Source organism: Ambystoma mexicanum, chromosome 3p, assembly GCF_040938575.1.
Source record: "Ambystoma mexicanum isolate Mex_15411 chromosome 3p, UKY_AmexF1_1, whole genome shotgun sequence".
Classification (NCBI taxonomy): domain Eukaryota; kingdom Metazoa; phylum Chordata; class Amphibia; order Caudata; family Ambystomatidae; genus Ambystoma; species Ambystoma mexicanum.
In genome coordinates this window covers 280,260,417-280,281,154 of record NC_090925.1, presented here as the reverse complement: position 1 = coordinate 280,281,154, position 20,738 = coordinate 280,260,417, and the positions used below count along the sequence as shown (strand labels likewise).

At 45.1% G+C, this 20,738-nt stretch overlaps 1 protein-coding gene across 2 annotated transcripts in view; it reads right to left on the bottom strand.

The window, feature by feature from the left end:
- Nucleotides 1-20,738, bottom strand: part of LOC138580340 (DEP domain-containing mTOR-interacting protein-like) — a 313,232-nt gene that overhangs the window by 54,194 nt on the left and 238,300 nt on the right. For both annotated transcript variants that reach the window (XM_069650799.1, XM_069650800.1), the window contains exons 7-8: nt 16,851-16,921; nt 8,681-8,785 (exon numbers count right to left, since the gene is read on the bottom strand). In XM_069650799.1, coding sequence (XP_069506900.1) covers nt 8,681-8,785; nt 16,851-16,921 — 176 coding nt within the window. The remainder of the gene's footprint in view (nt 1-8,680; nt 8,786-16,850; nt 16,922-20,738) is intronic.

Below are 20,738 nucleotides of genomic sequence, written 5' to 3'. Positions count from 1 at the left end.
AGAAGCACTTGTTCTTTTTCAAAAGTGCTGTGATGGGATGTACAATATGAGAGAATTCAGGGATAAATCTTCGGTAGAAATTAGTGAAGCCAAGCATGCTTTGAACTCCTTTAACTGAACTGGGTGATGGCCATTTGAGAATGGCATTCACTTTTTGAGAGTCCATTCAAACTCCTTTTGGGGTCAGGATAAATCCAAGAAATTCGACTTCTGTGGAATGAAAGACACATTTTTCCAATTTTGCATATAACTTGTGCTGGCGTAATTTCTCAAGGACTGCTCGAACGTGCTTAACAGGGTCTGATCTTGAGGAGTACACTAGAATGTCGTCTATGTATACAACAACACAGACGTCAATGAGTTCGCAAAAAACATTGTTCATAAAATACTGGAAGGCTGTCGGTGCATTGCACAACCCGAAAGGCATCACCTGATATTCGAATAATCCGTACTTGGTGCATTCATTGCCTTTCTTCATGCGTACCAGATTATATGCCCCTCGGAGATCTAACTTAGTATAGATACAAGCATCCTTAACTTGGTCCAGTAATTCGGGGATCAGAGGCAAAGGGTATCGTTTTTTTAACATAATTTGGTTTAATGCGCGATAATCCATACATGTTCTAAGGTCACCTTCCTTTTTAGGTACAAAGAACAGAGCTGAGGATGCAGGAGACTTGGATGGGTGAATGAAGCCATTAGCAAGGTATTGATCCAAGTATTGTCGTTAGTGAAGGCTTTCAGGCTCCATAAGGGCGTAGATCCTGCTTCACGGGGGTTGTGCACGGGTACAAGATCGATCTGACAATCGTATGATCTGTGTGGTGGTAAGGTGTTTCCCTGTTCTTTCTGAAAAACATCCTGAAATTCTTGATATTCCTGAGGTAACTGTACAGGTGGATTAGTGACTGTGGCCAGGCCCTTGTTCAAGGTTTTTTCCGGGTAACAGGTGTGTGCACAATCTGGGAAGGTCATTCTCTTCTCTCGCCATTCTATACAAGGATTATGTGTTTCCAACCATGGCATTCCCAGAATGATTTGGAATTGTGGAGCCTTGATTAAGTCAAACACAATGCTTTCTCGATGCCCATCTTGACCCAACAGTGTCATCTCTGTAGTGGAATGAGTTACTGGCCCAGAGGCAATTTCAGTTCCATCGACGGTAGTGATGACATCTGTAGTGGATCTTTTGCAAAGACATAGGTTCATCCTTGAAGCCAGTTCATGATCCATGTAGTTTCCTATGGCCCCGCTATCTATGTACGCTCTTACTGCGTGCATACGTGATGGCTGCCTTGGATCAATGAGGACCATTGGTACGATTAGGTGTGACGTCTGAGTGTCCTTCTTTAAGCTCGGCAAGCAGACCTCTACGCTTGTCGGGTTTGGTCGTTTCACGGATCAGACTCTGTTTGACTTTTGTCCGCAGCTCCTACCACCTTTTTGGGTAGTTTTACCGGGCAATCCCGCAGTGGGTTACTTCACTGGTCCGAAGGAATTGGGGAGTTCCAGAACAATATTGACTCTGAGGTTCCTGGCGAGGAGCCGTAAGTATATAGTTCATAAGAGTTCAAAATGTCTGACTTTCACTCTTGTCCGATTCCTTGCAACTTGCAGCTTGACCCAAGAGAAGATTGCCTCGTGGCAGCTGGTGAAGTTCAGGTAAGAGTCTGCATTACCCAACACTGTCCGGTAAATGACACATGTATGTAATTTGTTGCTTTCTCCCTTATTACAGATGCAGAGCGAGAAATTATGACGTCTTGAGGAATAATGCCTCCGGCGGTAAAATCAGGTAAGTCTAATATGGTGAAAGAGATTCCCTTTGTTTGTTCTTTCGGCTCACCTTGCCATCCTTTTGTTCCCTTTAGGTGCCGGAGTTCGGCGAAGATGAGATGGAGGCTGCACCTGCCCGTGGAGATGAAGAATGCCTCCGGCGGTAAAATCAGGTAAGTCTATGGTGGTGACTAATATTGCCTTGTTTATTCTCTCGGCTCACCTTGCTGTTCTTTTTGTCCCCCTTAGGTGCCGGAGTTCGGCGAAGAAGGTATGAAGACAGAGGTGGATCGTGGAGGTGCTGTGAAGGCTGGTGAGTATAGCGCGGCGCTGCAGCAGTCTTTCTTCCTATTCGAAGGAGTGATGGATCCAGAATCAGGTGAGGAATAAAAGTATTGTTCTTGTTCTAACCTTTTTTCCTTCTTTCCCCTTTTTTCTAGGACCTCCAGACTCGAGGCGGGCGTGGCAGAAGACAGGACGCTGACTTGCAGGCACAGTGAGCGTTACGCTGCAGGATGCAGAATAACGCGAAACGTGAGCTGCTATTCGGGCGTGGTTTAAATAGCCTTCAAAGTAGTCCCAGGTAAGAAGTTCCCAAGACCACACCCGAGTAAGAAAATAGTCCCTGAAGTAAAGTAGTGCCCCTTCAGGCTTCACATTGGCTTGAATGCTGAGCAGCATGGTCTGCATGAGGTAAGTGAAAGCAAATGAGCCTGGAGCCTATGCGCCAGGACTGACCCCTTCTATGAGCCTGGCACCTACGGCGCCAGGACTGTACCCAGATAGCCCCTAGCCGGGGCTGCTGGGTTTTTCCTAAGTATCTGGATGCCTGCTCCCGGGACAGATGGACCTGGTCCGGATGCCCGGGGGTAGGCATCATGACAAGCTGAAAAAGCAGAAGCAAAGAGGAAGGTCTTGAGGTGCTTCCGTAACCAGAGATGGTTCTCCTCAAGTTTCAGGGAAGCAGGGAGGCTGTTCCAGAGGGAGGCCCCACCAGAAGAAAGAGATCTACCATCAACTCGCTGCTTGGAGAAGCGACTGACCCTGAGGGTGTTGGAGGTGGATGGGCGAAGAGCTCGTGAAGGTAGATATTTAGGAAGAGAGAGTTGAAGGTTTTTAGGTCCCATGCCCCAGAAGGCCTTGTGGACAATGCAGATGGTTTTGAACGTAATCCTCGCTGCCACTGGGAGCCAGTGTAGAAGCGAGGGGGCAAGTCTGATGCTGATGGGGAGGAGGTTCCAGATTCTTGGGGACTAGACAGAGAAGGTCTGTCTTCTGATTCTTTCCTTCCTGCATCATAAGAGTTCAAGTCTGCACATGTCCTTACTTCTGTTACTTACTTAAATGTAAAATGAAAGAAATCCTCCATACATAGATTCAGTATAATAGATTAGTTAGATACATTAGATCTCTAGATTGACTGGATAGACAGACCAGACAGCTAGATGACATTATTTACAGATATTACATATATACTATAATATCTGTATGTATATATAAACATATTAGATATAGATGCACTAGATAGATGAGAAGTCACATAGAATGGATACATTACTGATCATATATCTAAATTAGATACTTTGTAATTTGGCTACTCTAGCTATGTAAAGTATTATAATGTAGGAGAAGGAGAGCCAGAGGTGTAAGGGACAGAGCAGTTTGAAAGTTGTGGAACTGCTCACCAAGGATCACTTGTGCAATGGTCAGTGGAGAGAGACTACAGGTTGAAGCAAAGATTGCCAAGAGAGAAGTGCAGAGAGCTCAGCCGATACATGTGTGACATCAAGCCACTAACAGAGATGGAATGGGTGGAAACCAACTTCACAGATAACTGAGAGGGAGATGTAGAGAGATAGATCGCGATAGATGATATTGGCACTAAAACTACCATCAGCCCTAGCCAACACTGCCAATTGTGAGGGATCATGGGAGTTTACATCCAAAACATTTCGAGAGCCTCATCCTATAGTGAAAAGGTGCTGTGTTCAGACACCAGATCCCACAAAGTCGGCCTGCAGGAAACTACGCATCCCGGATAGCCAGTCCTTGGTAGTAGGTCAGCAGTAAAGGCCTGAACTCTGGGAAAAGCTTGCAAACCTGATGTGAAAAGCTGAGGCTGGATCGGAGTAGTTGGATACAAGAGCAGAGGTTTTGAGAGACATGGTGAGCCAGAGACATGGCTATAGGGAAGGTCCCATATCCATATGGCATACAAGAGCCAAGCAAACAAGGCACAATTGAGTGGTCTGCCTTTTGATGCCTCCAGCTCCCTTAAATGTCTGCTGTTAGTGTTCCAGCACTCTCTTAGGAACACGCTTCCACTAAACTGTTTGCTGCACATACAAATCAGATTGTGTACCTATCAGGGTCAGGGCCCCTTTTCCTTGTTCTACATCCAGCTCCATATAGGTGGGCATTACATCCCCATAGCAGCAATACCCGCATTGTGGGCTTCAGACAGCAGTCCACTACGCTCGTACATTTCTCGCTGTAATGTCCGTGCTGTCTGGGCCACGCGCCACCTAGCCGCGTATTCAGACCCGTCCTAACCATCATGGCAACGCAGCTTACATGCCCTTACGCATGCGCTTAAACACACTTATCCACCACGCGTGCGCGAAACTCAGTGACAGCACGATCTATACGCTCGTACGCATGCGCGACACATACTTATCTACCGCGCATGCGCTACAGCCGTGCACTACACAGCTTGCATCCAGTCGGTCGTGAGTCCCACTGCCGTCTGGACTGTACACGCCAGGCAAGCATTCAATGAAGGTTAGTCACTACACATACCAAGGCTTCTCCAGCCTCAGTTTTTTTTCTTGGGCCTCCATATGACTCCTTTTGATGGGGTTGTCTGTGCTTCTCCCAATGCAGACCCCCAGATTCCAGACCATCCGGCTGGCACTGGTACAAAGCACTCCCAGAGCATCTCCAACACGGAGGCCCTGCAAAGCATTTCCACCACGGAGGCCCTGCAAATCTGTTCACTGCACTGCCACAACCTCAAGGTACCCTCTTCTGTTCTAATTTCACTATATGGCTATATATGACTTCTTCATTACCTCAATTTACCCACACCCCCGTCTCTCCTCCTGTATTGACAGATCACCCCAGCGTGACCTACCCTCGACATTCCTGAGCCTGGAGAACTATCCCGGCCAGAGGTACATATTTGAATCTCTCCACTTACATGCAAGGTTAGTGCTTTAGGTCTAAGGCTCTTACCCCCCTTGAAAAGCTTGTCACAGAGTTCACTTTGAAATATTTTAGGTTTGATCCACCTCCTGGACCATGTAACAATATGCTTCCATATTGTCTTTTACTTTTAGGGAGACCTGCTCTAACTCGGCCCCAGAAGAACCCTGCAACACCTTCCAGCCGAAACGTCCAGGGTCATTATGTTCCTGTCCTTTCATCTTTGAACCATGACCCAAATTACCATCACTACCTTTATGTTGACGTCGACCAGTTTTTCGGATATCCCTTCCAAACCAGCCTACAGCAGACCCTATTTTTAGGTTTTTGGTCATTAAGCGACTTGCTTCAATTTTCTCACAATATTGTTCATACTTTTGAAGTAATATTTAGCAACACTGTGTTCAGGAAAAACAATACCGCATTACTGTACAGGTGTATTGTCAACACACCACATGAATTTTGCAGACACACCTTTGAATCTTTCAGTTTATTCCACAGGACACTTTAGAATTCAGTTTTCTATTCATTGGAAAACTTTGGATTCAGTGTCCGTATATCACCAATGCACATGTACCTTTGGAAATTGATATGTACTTAACATTTGAACAATTTGTTTTGTATTTAACAGAACATGTGTATTGTTTACCTTTTGCTTTCAATTTTTCAATACCTACATGTGTGACCTAACTAAAATAAAGGACACCGTAGTTTAACTTCAGTATTTGGATCAGTACCTCCTTCCAGGAATGCATACTTGCTATGATGCACTACCACAAATGTGGAGGTCTGTGTAAACTACCTCTGCATCAAATCACTGCAGAGTGAAAACGTTTGAGGACAGGACCACTCCCTCGTATAAATGACGGGACAGTAGCCAGTCAAAATATCGTCCGGAAAGAATATCGTTGAGGAACGATATTTTTTTTTCTCTCACTACACAGCCCAGTCCAGTCACATGTAGGTCATACAAGTGACCTACATTTTGAGTCATGTGTTCCGATCATTTGAAAATCTCATCGAATGAACCCCACTTATTCTACTTTTTCTGCTGCTGTCTGAAAGTAAATGTTTCATTAAGCATCATTTTTGTTTAAATGTTTGTACATAAGCTGGCACATAAGGTCTGATGGGTGCACGGTGTACAATTAAACTCATTCTCTCTCTCCCCTCCAGTCCATACACCCCCCAAGCCTATTGTCCGAGGGCTTAATGTAGTTCTGCTTCATGTCCACATCATAAATATCCCACAACTGCCTGGACTTTCATACACCCCAAGAATAGGGTAATCAAAACAGGACGCCAGTCTCATAAATAAAATCTACTCCCTCATCCAGAGCTGGATGGCAACAAATAGCCTCTGCCTTAACGGAGAAGAGACTGAGATAGTTATTTTAGGCTCCCCAGCCCAACTAAAAAAAATACATAAAGACTACACCTCTATTATCATAGATGGCACTCCCATCTCCAACCAAGTCAAACCCCTAGGTGTTTACCTAGACTCTAGCCTAACCATGAGTAAACATATCAACTCTCTCGCCTCAACCACAGCTTACACAGCTAAGCTCATTTTCCTCAGCCAACAGTTTTTTTCTACACATAAATGCATCACCCTACCCAGAGCGCTTATTTTGTCTACGTTAGACTACTGTAATATACTCCTGCTAGGCACTAACAAGAATAATCTAGCCAAACTGCAATTATTGGAAAATAAAGCCCTTAGAGCAGCTAGTGGTATCAGAAAAAGGGACCACATATCACAGTCCACAAGAGAGGTACACTGGCTACAAATACAAGTGAGAATACTTCACAAAACTCTCACCACCACACACAAATGCATCACCCTAAACGCTACCTACCTGAATGAATGTCTTGCCTGGAACAGCTTAACCAGACTCCTCAGATCCAACACCAGCACTCAGTTACTCATCCCCCACTATAAAAACTTTAGAACAGGCAACTCCAGCTTCCCTGTAGCAGCCCCTAGAATATGGACCTCACTCCCCACTAACATAAGCAATGAGCCTTCCCACACCCAGTTCAAGAAACTTCTAAAAACCTGGCTATTTAACAAATGTTAACCTAACTGCATCTTAGCTGTTCCCATAACCATATTGAATCGTCTCACTGTAACCTTAATGCCATTGTATTTGTACTAATCACGTGATGCTTTTGCCCTGTATCCAGAAAGCTTTTCGTGTCTACAACACCGTAACCTACGTCGTGATACCTACGGGTTTGGGTGTATAATCAAATGCAATAAATAAAATTCAAAAAATGCCAAAAATGTATTCCCCCCTGCCTTTCTCCTCTACCACGGAGCTTTGCAATTGATTGAAGAGAGTATTCAGTGTTATATAAGAACCTTACATACAACCCGACCCAACATACATACATGCATATCTTATAGTGATAATAAAAGATTTATCTAAGTGCCATGAACTTGTGCTGCATTTCATGGGTAAAACACAGGCTATATATGACTAGTGTAGCTTGTATTGCAAAATTGAACGTTGATTGCTGGATGTTTTCAATTAATCATAACTACTGGCATTGATCTAGGCAACCCTCCAGACGATGTTTTTTTAGCCGGTCATGCCATTAAAGAAGGGAATGAGAATATGCAAATCAGGCTTGGTCCCACCCTCCCAACAAAGGGATATTCTTGCCAGAACTGCTAGGTTGATCTTGTGTGCAGGTAGGTTGCGTCGCACCACTGTTTCAACCATTTTACCTCATCACACAGGGGACTTGTATGCCCTTCCAGGGTTAGAAGAGCTGCATACTGAGATGACCTGCACAGCGCTGGACTTGCATTCAGTAGTTACTTCATGGGCCAAAGATTGCCCCATGGAGACGAAGTAGACAGTAAATGATGTACCTCGAACCCACAAGGGCTCAAATTCCAATGTGAAAAGGAATCACAAGAGATATATATATAAAGAATAAAAGAGGCACAGGCGCTTTTATGATTCTGGGTAGTACTGGATCTTAAAATAAGAAGGGTGGGACTTATCCCATAGTTTGAGCCTGTGCCGATAAACTCTTTCTCACACAGGGCACAAAGGGGGCAGTTCAATTTTGCCGCAATTTCTTAGTTTGCCTAATACGGAATGGAGCAAGGGAATTTTACCTGAATTGTTTCACACACAAATTCTGCACCAGTTAAAAATGAAGCAAATCGATTTTGTATTGTCTTGGCTGTATAAGTATTAAGAAACTGATTTTACCTCAAACTCCTCAATTGTGTTGACCCCGTGCCGATGTTTTTGCATTATGCCTCCACGTGATTAGCGGCATGGATTTCAGACCAGCCTACGTTTTTATTTATTTATTTTATTTATTGCATTTGATTACACGCCCAAACCCAAAGCATTGGGTATCACGGCGTAAGTTACATATATCTTCGTTTCCATGTCAGGGTTACATACAAATTGTTTTGCAAAGTTACATACTTTATTTGGATTAAAAAAAAGTTCATTACTTTTCAAAGCAAACATATTTCAGCTATGTTGTTTTGGAAGGTTGAATTTAGTTTGGTCATCCCAGAGAGTCTTCACCCAGGTATCCACCACCCCAATGAGAAGCTCCCCAAGCCACAGGGCATTAGAAGCCCTGGGAGTTCCATCAATGCATGCATTTCCCCGCACAGTCCCAGGACCTCCCCCGAGGAGGGGGCTGAAGGGCAATATTGCCTTACCTTTAGACCCGCAGCAGAAGCAGGGCCACCGGGATCCACAGCCTGGATGTGGCAGGGTCTTCCTCCGCGGACCACAAACCCCCAGCCAACAGCGTCCCCTACAATCTGCAATGGAAAAGATATTGGTGATGGCAGAGCTACGGCACAAGTAATGTCCTCACCGTCGGTTTGCTGGGTGGGCCAGGTCCAAACGCAACACTTTGAGAATGGACCGAGCCAAGGCAATAAGCACCCACAATTCAGATGTGTCATTTATAATTCGGGTGGCTATTGCGAATTCCGAACCTCCACTGATGCGTATTGTGATGAAGGCCAACTGCAAAATCATTTAGCTTTTGATCAATCAACCTGAATCCCATGGACTCTTTGGAATGCTGCTGCTGAACCATACAGATATCGAATTCAGACTTTTTTGAATTTGTATAGTCCGAATTCTGATTGAATCCTTAATTTCCCAATCCTGATCTTCCTCCTCTGTTCCTCCTCATTTCTGCCTCTGTGATGGGCTGGTCTATAGGGAAAGGTTCTTCGGAATGGTCATTAGGACTGCCAGAGTCAACCACATGCCAGGGAAATAGACAAAAGACAGCAAGGCATCAGATTCTATAGCGTAGTGGGCACCCACATCACTTTGAAACGTAAGGACACATTTACATTTGTCTGGGGTGGCAAAAAAGTCTTGTTCTGACCCTGTAATTGCTGTTTCAGATGCCAACTCCCCAGGCTTACCCACCAGCTGTGGAAGACGAGAGGGATATTCCCCCCTCTCTGCCCTTTCGGGCGGGGGGGGGGCATTGGCTTCTCCCTCTAGTCACTGTTCAGACTCTTGTGATCAGTGCATTATGTTTCTTTGATGTGAAGTGGGAACCCGTGTACCAGTAAACTGCTCGTCTCACTGTTGACTCGCCCAAGTGGATCGTGGGATTCCCTGCACTCGCCTGATTTAGCACTCACTGCAGTAACCTGGAAGTGGCTGCAGTTCTCTCTGCGGTCACTTGACGCTGCAGTGCTCTCTGCAGTTACTTGACGCTGCAGTACTCTCTGAATTCATGTGATAGACTGCTGTACTCTGTGGTTGCCTGTTAATAGATGCAGTACTCTCTGCGGAGATGTGAGATTGGCATCTTTACACTTTGTAGTGTTCTTTTACTGGCTGCAATCGTGTGACATGGCAGCAGCACTTCCCCCTGGCTGCCTGGCACTGCAGTGCGCTCTACAGTCACCAGCCATGCCACTGCAGTACCAGTGGAGGCTCGTCAATAGGGGGCACCAGGGCGGCTGGGTGCCAAGAGATATTCAGGTAGCGCCGCATTAGGGATCTTTTTGATTTCGTTTTACTCATTCCATGATGCAGGAGCAGTCTTTTCATTTGCAAAATATTTAAAAGTATTTCGATTATTTGCAAAGACTGGCAGTGAACCCAATGCCTTTCACAGCACCGTCCATGGAACAGGACTGGCGAGGCAGATGCCAAAGCACGGATCCTGTCAAAAGCATTGGGGAGACCATTCCTGACGTCACAGGGCTCGTCTCAACCCATGGGCGCATGGAAGAGATGAAGCCTCTTCTCCCCTCTCTCTTCCTGCATATCTCTATTTGTAAGTTCTACCTGGCCTTCTAAAACTCCAAAGCCGTCATAGCCAATCGGGAGTGTCGTGTTACATGCTAGGAGCAGTGGTATTAGTGCATAGGTGCAACGCTCCTCTACATTTTTAAGTTTCAACGTTCGTAGACTTTTATTTTAAAAGGAAACCATTTCTGTAGGATTTCGTTTTAAAATAAAAATATATAAACAAGTCCCTTTCTCCTCTTCATTATGCCGTGATGGATGGGCGAGCAGTTGCATCTGGCTTTTGCGATAGTCGACTTTCCCTCATTGTGCGCCTGCGCTGCCCCGCCCAGCCCATCTACAGCTCCTTCCATTTCACGACGCTCGACGTTGCGTGTGCACGCAAGATGTGGAGCACTGAGAAGACACACAGCAGGTCTGTCACACAGACAGTATATAAGGCAAGTTCACATCAGGGGCGCAACACCACTGAGCTGAACGGACTGCCTGTAAACCCCCAAACCCCCTACGAAATTGTGGGCTATGTTGATTCGACCTACAGAGCCGTGGGCAGACAAAACAGGACACAGACATTAAACGACCCCTGGGTTTTGCTGTTAACAAAGGCCCTGCAATTAAAGTATTTGATTGTTAGCACCTCCATTCAGATGTATACTGTTTTAGGCAATTGAAATCGTTATGTGGTATTAGTACTTCCATTCCAGGGAAAGATTAGAATTGGGGTTTGGGGGAGGCAGGAGAAAGCTCATTCTTACAGCAGTCCTTAAGTGTGTGGTTTCGGATGTGAAGGAGAGAATTAACTGCTTGTAACACTGATGCTGCACTAGACCGATTCCATTAGAATACGTAAAGAATTTAGATTCCCTCACACAAGTATGTTTTCCCCCCAACAGTTTCTGAAGTTAGTGCCTCTCCCAACATTTGAAGGGTTAGCCCCCCTGACATTTTAGCCTAGGTGCACCGAGCGTGGGAGCAGATGTGTGCACTTTTTGTTAAGCAGAGTGGGGAGAGAAGCCTTTCCTGAAACTTGTAGCGTTAAAGTTTTACTGTGTTCACGCAGAATAATGTATTTGCATAAACGCAGCTAAACCTAGAACCTAAAGGCTTACCTCACCTCTCTGCCTAACACAAATCAAATGCACACATCAGCCAGCCTCCTTCCCACAGATTAGGGTGACCAGACGTCCCGGTTTTGCCGGGACTGTCCCAGTATTTGGTGCTTTGTCCCCCTTTCTCAAGATTGTGTTCCCATTGGAAACTGAAGTGGTTCCGGTTTTTTGTAGTAAGTCTTTCTAGCTGACAGGCAGGAATGCACAATCTCACACAGAAGAAATGCTGCATTTAAAACTTAAGATAGTGTTAGTTGTTGATGAATTAATTATAATATGTGTTTCTTTGAACACTAACACTTAAACCCCTTCTCCTCCAAACGCTACTGAAATGTAGTGCCTGGACAGCCACTTTCAAGAGTTAATCCTACTTTTATGTTAGTTGCCCTGTCCCGTTTTTTTTACTTTTTAAATCTGGTCACCCTACCACAGATGCAAGATAACATAGAACGCATGTGCTCTTTCATATCCGAGGGGAGGGGGCTGATGTGTGCATTTGCTTTTTGCAAAGCAGAGAGGAGAGGTGAGGGAAGTATCGTTGCATGTTAGCACATTATGTATGTATGTGTTCAAGGAGTGAACATATGAATTATGTAATGTGTGTGTGAAGGAGTGCATGATGAATGGGGGACTGGGTGCACGTGCGAATAAGCCAGTGTACAGTGAATGGGGGCGTGAATGAAAGAGGGGGCATAGCCTCCGAGTTTGCGCTGCCCAATTTCTATCTTGGCCCCACCCATTACCAGCCCCCACCCAAATGTAGGTTTCGTTGCACCCCTGGTTCACATTGTGTTGATAATTCATATTATTAAGGAACGCATTTTGAAATTTTAAATTAAAAGGATGTGTGGTCCCACAGGGAGACTTGCCGAGGTGGGCGGGAGCTTCTTCTTCAACTTCCCAGTCCAGGCCTTCCTCACCAGGCTTGGAGACATGCCCTGTTTTCTTATTCTTGAGAATTGGGAATGGCACAATCACATTGTAGGGGCTGTCGTTAAAGCACATGCAGCTCACAAACGGGCCAGAGGCCTACCGCCGCCTCCAGGCGGACTGGTGTAGCTATGCAATGCAGGGGTTTGCGCAGTGGCAGACTTAACGATCGGCAGACAGACAAAGGGCGAGCGGGCCCCTGTGCCCTGCCCCACCCCTTCCCTTCCCAGTCTCTCTCTGAGACACACGTTGCAGTCAGACCCGAATTTCAGCAGCATGGTCACAGCACACTGTAATGGAGGAAATTAATCTATTAATGGGCTTTAAACGTCTGCCGTGCAGTGCACAATGCCCACTATTACTCTGTGTTAATCACTTCCCAGTTGTTCTCTGCAGCTCGGTCCAGGGTGCTCTGACTGGGCAGTTTACTTCTCGCCGTATCCCCTCTCCAGAAATGCATGCTCCTCTGCTCTAGCAAGTGTCTAATGTATTATAGTTAAGAAATAATGCAGATTTAAGCAGACCTGAATTCTGCTTGTTGTAATCGGGCCTTAAAAATCACAATTTAAATAAAATGAATCATGTGTCCCTAAAGTTCATCTTTGCGCAACTCCGCCCACTTTGGGGCCCCGCCTCCAGGACCTGCCCACTTGGGGGCCCTCTGTAATTTTTGCCCACGGGGCCCTTTGCCTTAAATCTGCCACTGGGTTTGCGTGTTGCTTTTACAGAGAAAAGCATTATTTATCTCATACTAGAATAACCTAAATGATTGTCCGTTGTTGGCAAACATACAGTCCATTTCCCGCTTTGTGCCACCTTCCGAAAGTTTGCAAAGACATTCCTGCACCACCATGTTTCCTTCTGAGCACCCGTGCTTTTTTAGACCACATTCTTGTACAGCATAACCTAAACACCGTCCCCTTTTTAAAAACAACAAACATGCGTCAGTTAGCCCCAAAATCAGTGCGATTTTTCCATTTACGCTTGAACTGCACCTTCCTACCGCACATTGCCAAAGGGCCTGCATGGGCCGAATCCTCTGTATGGTCACACCCCTCTCTCCTCTGTCATGTCGTTCAGTTATACGTGTTCCTTTGCAGGAGTGCAAGCATGGTTCAAGCTCAGACCTGCACCGTTTCATGAGTCAGGATGCCGTTCCTTAACTTTTTTCAATATTATTTTAATTTCCAAAATGTGAACACAATGCATTATTTGAAAATGACAAAACTTTGCACATCGTGTGTGTCGTTTGTGGCTACCACTCTGAGGGCTAACTTCTGTGCACTCAAGACCAGAGGCTGACATATGATATGCTATGTTATGATATGGCATTTACAACACACCTAAACACAAGTGTTTCAAGGCGCGACATAGTAAGATTAATGTAGCTAAACCTGTGATGAAAACATAATATCTAAATTTGATGGATGAAAGGGATAGAAAGGAAGCGCAGTACTTCAAATAAACGTAAGTAGTGATTTATTTTATTTTTTATTTTATTGAGCATTTGTAAGGCGCTTTATACAACAGAATCGTGTTTTTAAAGCGCCACAAGGCTAAATGGGAAGGGAACAGGGGAAATAATAACAATGTCAAGTATGTATACAGTCGTGGTCCTACTAGGCCTTGTGGTATTCGGATGTGCAAGTGCATTTGAGGAGAAGTGCAGGGGATGGGGAAGGAAGGAGGAGCAGAGGAGTGGACAAGGGCCTACGCGGGAAGTGCTAAGGAGAGACAATGAGGAGAACCTCGGGCTACGTGCTAGTACAGGCAACTCTCAAGGGTGGGATGTGGAGCCACCAAGCAAGGGCCCGGAGGGCAGTGCAGTGGGGGCAGGGGTGCTGGTATTGACTGGGAGGAAGGGCCTGGGATACTATGAGATTATTTATTTATTTTTTAACATTTTTAAAGCGCTCACACAGCCCACGGGTATCGAGGCGCTGTTACAGGAATTGTTTTTAAAAAAAAATGTTTTATTGCGTAATTGTTTCTTTTGTCTTAGTTGTGTTATTTATAATGCGCTTAAACACCCAGAGGTTTCTAAGCGCGGACCTGGGAATCGAACCTGTGCTGCTTTGTGTCGTTTTGCTTTCAAGGCACGCACGTTGCCGCTGAGCTATCCTCCTGGGTTCATTAGGACCAGGCCACCGGTCACAGCAGCAGTGTGGTGATTAGAAGGGGAGGGAAAGAGGTAGAGAAGTGGAGAGTTTTGAGCAGTTTCTGGAACTTAAGTAGGTCCTGCTCAAGTCTTGAGAGCGGCAGGGAGGCTGTTCCAAAGGGAGGCACCAGCTGAGGAGAGAGGCCTGCCCCCCACTCTCTGCTTGGAGAAGCGTTTGACAGTTAGAGAGTTGGAATTAGAGGAGCGCAGAGCTTTAGCAGAGGAGTATTAGGGAGGGACAGTTGGAGATAGCCTGGGCCCAGGCACCAGAAGACCTTGTGGTTGATGCAGAGGGTCTTGAATGTGATCCTTTCAGCCACCGGGAGCCAGTGGAGAGATTTTAGACGTGGAGAGATACGGTCCCTGTGCTTGAGCTCAAGGATAAGTCTAGCATCCCTTTGAGTCATGATCTGGCTTAGTTCTAGACATTTGCACAGCAAGAATGAAAACAGAGGTGAATTGAGTTGTAAATGAAGTAAAGAAGATAGGATGAATTAACGTCATTCATTAAAAAAACAAAAAACTAACTTCAGACCTTGGCCTGCAAGTGTGTTCCTTTCTGCTGGTTGGTAAATTGGAGCCTTTAAAAATCCTGTTATAATAGGATTTAGGGACTGTTTGTTATCTGGCAGGCCAGGTCAATCATTCCTAGTGGGGTGGAGTGGGATCAGGATGATAACACACTGAACTGTTGAATGACTTCACCACAAGCCTCCCAGATACTGTTCAGTGCTTCGTGTCAGAGCCTGAGTCAACTTGATTCGTCCATGTTTATGTGGCCTATCTTTTTATGAATACCAATATATTCCATCCACGTGTTTGTTTCTGCGGCCTAGATTTTCCCATAACTGGCTACGGCAAGGATAGTGATAGTACATCACATTTTTTGTCAAGCGCTTCATGCTTGATTCCTCCTGCTCCTAAGTGCAGTAACAACAGGTTTCTTTACTAGTGAATCTGATGGTAGTCAAATTTTCGACATCAGAGGGTTTAAAGGCTGATTTGGCCCTACCGAGATGTGAAAAGGCAAGGTGCAAGCAGATATATGGCATGGTTGAGTGCTCAACCCACCGAGCTACCCGCTCATGCTTTGTTTGATCAACTGTGCACTTGAAGTGAAACATTTATTATCATATATAGTCGCCACCCTCTACTGTCCCTTCTTGCCCCTTTTCAACACAAAATAACACATTTATTGTATCAAGTTTATGAGGAGGAGTGCCAGAAGGGTGTATTCCTCCTGTCGCTAAGCACTGCTATAATAGGTGTTATGTTAGGAGACATGCCTGAATGTAAGCATCAATCATTCCAAGCAAAGGCTTGGGGTAGATAAATATTCACCATGGGATGGCACCATTTTTTACTAGGCAACTAAGGGGAAGTTAGGATAATGAGAGTTCCTACGTGGTACTGGCCCACATTGGAGGGTCCAGTCTAGACAAATCTTCACCCTAGCATGGCTTTGTTCACTGGGGACCAAGGGTGAAGTTAGCATGATGAATGTTCCTATGTTGTACTGGTCCACTTTGGTGGGTCCAGACTGGTCATGTTTCTTTAGTGTGGCATCGCATTTTTTACTGTGGATCAATGGCAAAGGCAGCATGATGAATGTTCCTACATGACACAGACATACTTTCTTACTGTGGCATGGCAGGAGTATGTTATATGGTAACACAGGCAAATAATTCAGAAAAAAACAGAGTCACCCTTTCAACAAGTCTCTCCTCAACACCTAGGCCATCACGTGCCACTGTGTCACCAGACTCACTAGACACCGTCCACCCCTCTCCTCCCTGCCACCCTGTACAGCTGTACCCCTTCTCTGTGCCCCTCCGTATCCCACCCCCGCTGTATATCCGTTCTGCTGCTACCTCTGAAAAGCGCTCCTTTGCTTCTTGAAGCTAGGTCCACGCTCAATAAATATAATATTAATAAAATATTGGTTCAGCCTCCATGAACATGTATGGGCACAGAAAACACAAACATGTTTTTTATACTTGCATATATTATGTGCAAAGGCATCAAGAAAAGGAGCTGGAAAACACCACTCTACAATGTAATGACTTGCATCTCTTCGATTTGCACATGTATCACTCAAAAGGCCTATTTCTAAGCTACGGCTTTTTACCAAGTTTTTCACAAAAATGTACTGTTTAACCCAATATTTAAAAACATTTCCCTGGGAAGATCCCTCGTGCTTGGTTCATGCTTCTGCGCTACGCTTGGTTGTTCCTGCATGGACTGGGCAAATATTTGCTCCACTCCAATTTAAAAAAATTCACCAGCTGACACTGTGCAGCACACTAGATGCAGTGCTTGCTGCAGTTGTTGCATAGTGGCTGCAGCGGGAGCTCTGCTCTGTGGGCGATTGTTGCATCTGAGGTCCATCACTGTATCACTCACCGTCAGGGTCTTTTTCAGGTAAGGCGCGCCCGGCGACAGCAGCTCCTCATTTGTGACTTGACGCTTTAACACTGGAAAGGAACGAGACACCGGTCACCTCACTAACTTACAAAGTCAGATTAACATGAACCCTATTACCCAGTGCAGCCTCCAAACCTTGGAACTGGAGGCCAAGGCTGTCTGCAGCTCTGAGGTCGCGTTTGCACACTTTGTGGCTCTGGGCAAGGGAAAGCCCCAACATCAGAGGTAATAATGTTTTACTGTAATAGCACAACTTTGGGCTGGTTAGCATTGTTGGTTTTTGTTTAAAAGAAAAAAGATTCATTTTTCATGGGGATTTAAAATGGCTTCCGGATGCGCTGGGCAGCCATGTCAGTTATTAGGGAACCGGCTCAGATAGTCAACTAACAGGGTTTGTGGCAAAGACTGCTGGCCATTTCTAGAAACTGGTTTCAGCTGGGAAATCTCCCATGCTTCATGAATGGGAATGGGTAGGTATTGGAGGAAAGTCAGAACTATGTTATTGAGGCTGCACCACTTTGGGCTGGTTGGTGGAAAGAAAAATGTTTGTGTTCTGAGGAACACCCATTTGATTTTGGGAACTGAAACTTGTGGTGGTTGCAGGGGGACCAGGATCAGATCGTGGACGGGCAGAGCTACTAATAGAGAAGCTCTAACAAAGGCGGGTGCCCACTTTAACCCACTCATTTCAGTAGCGACCTCTGACCCCCCCCCCCCAATACCGCCAGAATGGATCAAGGAAAATGGTACGCAAAGTGTAAAAATAATGTATTGTAGTTGTAGGAATTTCTGCTGATTGTTCACATTTAAAATGAATGTTGTTGTAAAAAGTATGTGTTTGATGAGTCAAAAACTGCTTCCTGGTGCACTTGGAAGCCCTGTCATTAGGAGGGAGCAGGGACAGTTAACGGAGGGTCAAAGCTCTCTTTATAACCAAGCCCAAAGCATCCTTCTAAAGGTGGAGTAAAAGAACCCATAACCATCCAAATCAAGTACTCGCCAGCTCCGACTCCCCCTCTTCTTCCACCTCCCCTCAGCCCGCCCGCAGGTCTCAGCATTAGTGCCCCGGGGCTGCTGCAGCAACCACCTCTCCCAGGCGCACACGTAGCTGTACAGCTCACTCCTCTAGGGCTACACCGGCAGGTAATGGCCCACAGTCCGTGCTAACACCCAAACAAACGACCCGGTTTAGCCAGTGGAGCAGGGCTATAAAGATTCATTATAACCCTTAGAATAGTGATAATGCATTCTTATTGAACAAGCTGTACGCTATACAAAATATTAGAACCCTGGGCAAGTGAATAACCCTTTCCCATTGGTCAATTTGCAGGCTATGAAAACCGGTATAGCTCACAGTTTGATTATAGCCCACAAATTTGCTCTTTGCTTTTTTCAGCTGGGAAAGTTGCACATTAACAGTGATTCGCCACCTCTAGTGGCCAAAGTGAAAATGACATTTTCCTACAAATACTGTCCTTTTTCGTTTAATAGTTTGTTAGTGAAAAGAATAGCTTACTATAAATCAGCATGCCTTATATTTTTTTCATGCTATTTTTCATGTTTTTCTTAAACAAATATTCCCCAAGGAATATTTAAGCCCCCAAAATACGATACAATAATTTTACAAATTACATTTTTAAATTAACTTTTTTCTCTTTGGCCATGGGTTCTAATAGCTTTTTGTAATATTATTTTCATGTTTTTTTTTAAACTTAAATATTCCATAGAAGATATTCAAGGCCCCCAAAAAACAATGTAATAATTAAAAAATATTTTTTAATTAACTTTCTTCTCTTTGGCCATGGGTTCTAATAGCTGTCGTTATGGCCCCTCATACCTCATTAACTGGGTCTTCAGGGCCCATAACGCCCAGTACGGCCCTCGAGCGAGGTCTATAAAACTATAGTATAGCTCGCACAAGCGTTGAGAAAGCTAGAATCCAAGCCTACCGGCAGTGCAGAATGTACCTGCACCCAATTCCGCTCTACCGCCCAGACAGCCTCCAATACTTTCAACACGCCATTGCATATTTAACCTCAGCCAAATTCCCACAACTGTCTAGGAGGATTTAACTACTATGGAGACAGAAAATGAATCAGCATTAGAAATACAAGAAAATGCATTTTACCAATTACCTGCACTAGCATATTCCACACAGACAAACGCAAAACAATTCCGTCCAAAACGGCATTCAAACGGCACATCAAAACCCCGGGTCTGCACTTGAGAAAAGCATTGCAACTATTAGTTCAACTCTCCTCTCTGGGAGACACTTTTTTAAGCTGCACCTTCAACGTGACAGGCAACAATCAATGTAGCACCAGTGATGAAGTAATAGAGGAAGATGAAAGGTGTGGGGTGGAGGGCAGGAGGACTTATACTCTCTGAACAACTCCACATGTGCTGGTTCCTTTCTTGGAAATGAGAACGGAGAACCCCACCAGGACATTTTAGCCATGAACTTGGTGACCCCTTTCACCCTATTAGGAAACTTGTGAAAAGGTTGAAATATCATCTTGCATGTCTGTTCATGTTTCCACTGAAAGGAAAGCGAGCTGAGTAGGAGGAAAAATCAAGAAATTGGGAAAGAAATGGTATGGCCTTCGGATTGCACCTTGGTGCAGGGTTACACGGACATGCACCTGGGTTGATCTTGGTGTTGTGCCAGGAATGAAGAGCTGGCATTTGGTAGACTTAATGCCTGGGACACCCGCCCACAGAATGGTTTGTGTCCAGTACATAACCTCAGCACGGCCATCTGAGACCAACCCGCACCAAAGCAGTGGGAGAGTTGGAGCGAGGATGGAGGAGAAAGAAAGTAGAGTGATGTGGCAGGTCTGAAGGAGAAGGACAAGGAGCGGGAAACGATTAACTTCATGGATGTGACAGGGCAAAGAAAAGAAGAGGAAAGGACAAAAAAAAAGCGATGATGGGAGCAAGCAAAGGATTGTTATCAGACTGACAAGAAGGTCAAGACGATAGCGCAATAAGCACAAGGGAAACAGGTGAGAGAAGAAAGCAGAGGGATAGAAAGTAGAACACCTTAAGTAAAAGGGGGGAACAAAGAAAAGGAGGGAAAAGGGGAGGTAAAACAGAAAAGAGAAAATGCTGTTAGTAAGGAAAGTAGAAGGAACAAAGTAGTAGAGAAGAAGAGCAGTTGGCAGACGTGGAGGCTCAAAGCGAAGGAAAAGGAGGCAGATGTGGAAAGGTTAAAAACAATGAGATGGCTCGAGGGATTACAGGAACCTGCATGGCGTGGAAGCAAGAAAGACCAGTGGTGAGGAAGCACTAAAGAGGAGAAAAATAGAAGGGAAGCTGCCAATAGAAAGGTGCCAACAGAGGAAGGAGAAAACAGACACAACGACCCGAGAAGGGAGCTGGTACTTGTCTGAAAAGAGACAAAGAGAAGCAGGAACAAAGGAGTCCTGGCAATGGGAGACACAGAAGAAGGACTACAGGATCAGGAAAATAAAACGAATGAGAGAAGAGGAGACAGAAGACAAGAAGTAGAAAAAAGGGCTATACATTTTGGAATAACAAGGACAAATCACTGAGAGGAAACGACACAAAGAAGACACAAACACAATGGCTGATACTTAGAGCAGCGTGCCTGTGGACGACCGGAAAGTGAGCTGGACCATATATGCACTCGGGAGTTTGTGGTGCTAATAGGCATGGTTAATATAGCTTGGCAATGCGCTCATCTTGGCAGTAAGACGACGCAGAGCAACACAGGTTTGAATCCTTCGGTATTAAGCACGTTATAAAAAAACAATTATAGTTTTAATAAACCAGGTCACCCCAGCAGGTCATCCACGTTTATTTATTTGGTTTTGTATAGTGCTGGGCGGCCTTCGGGCATTGTAG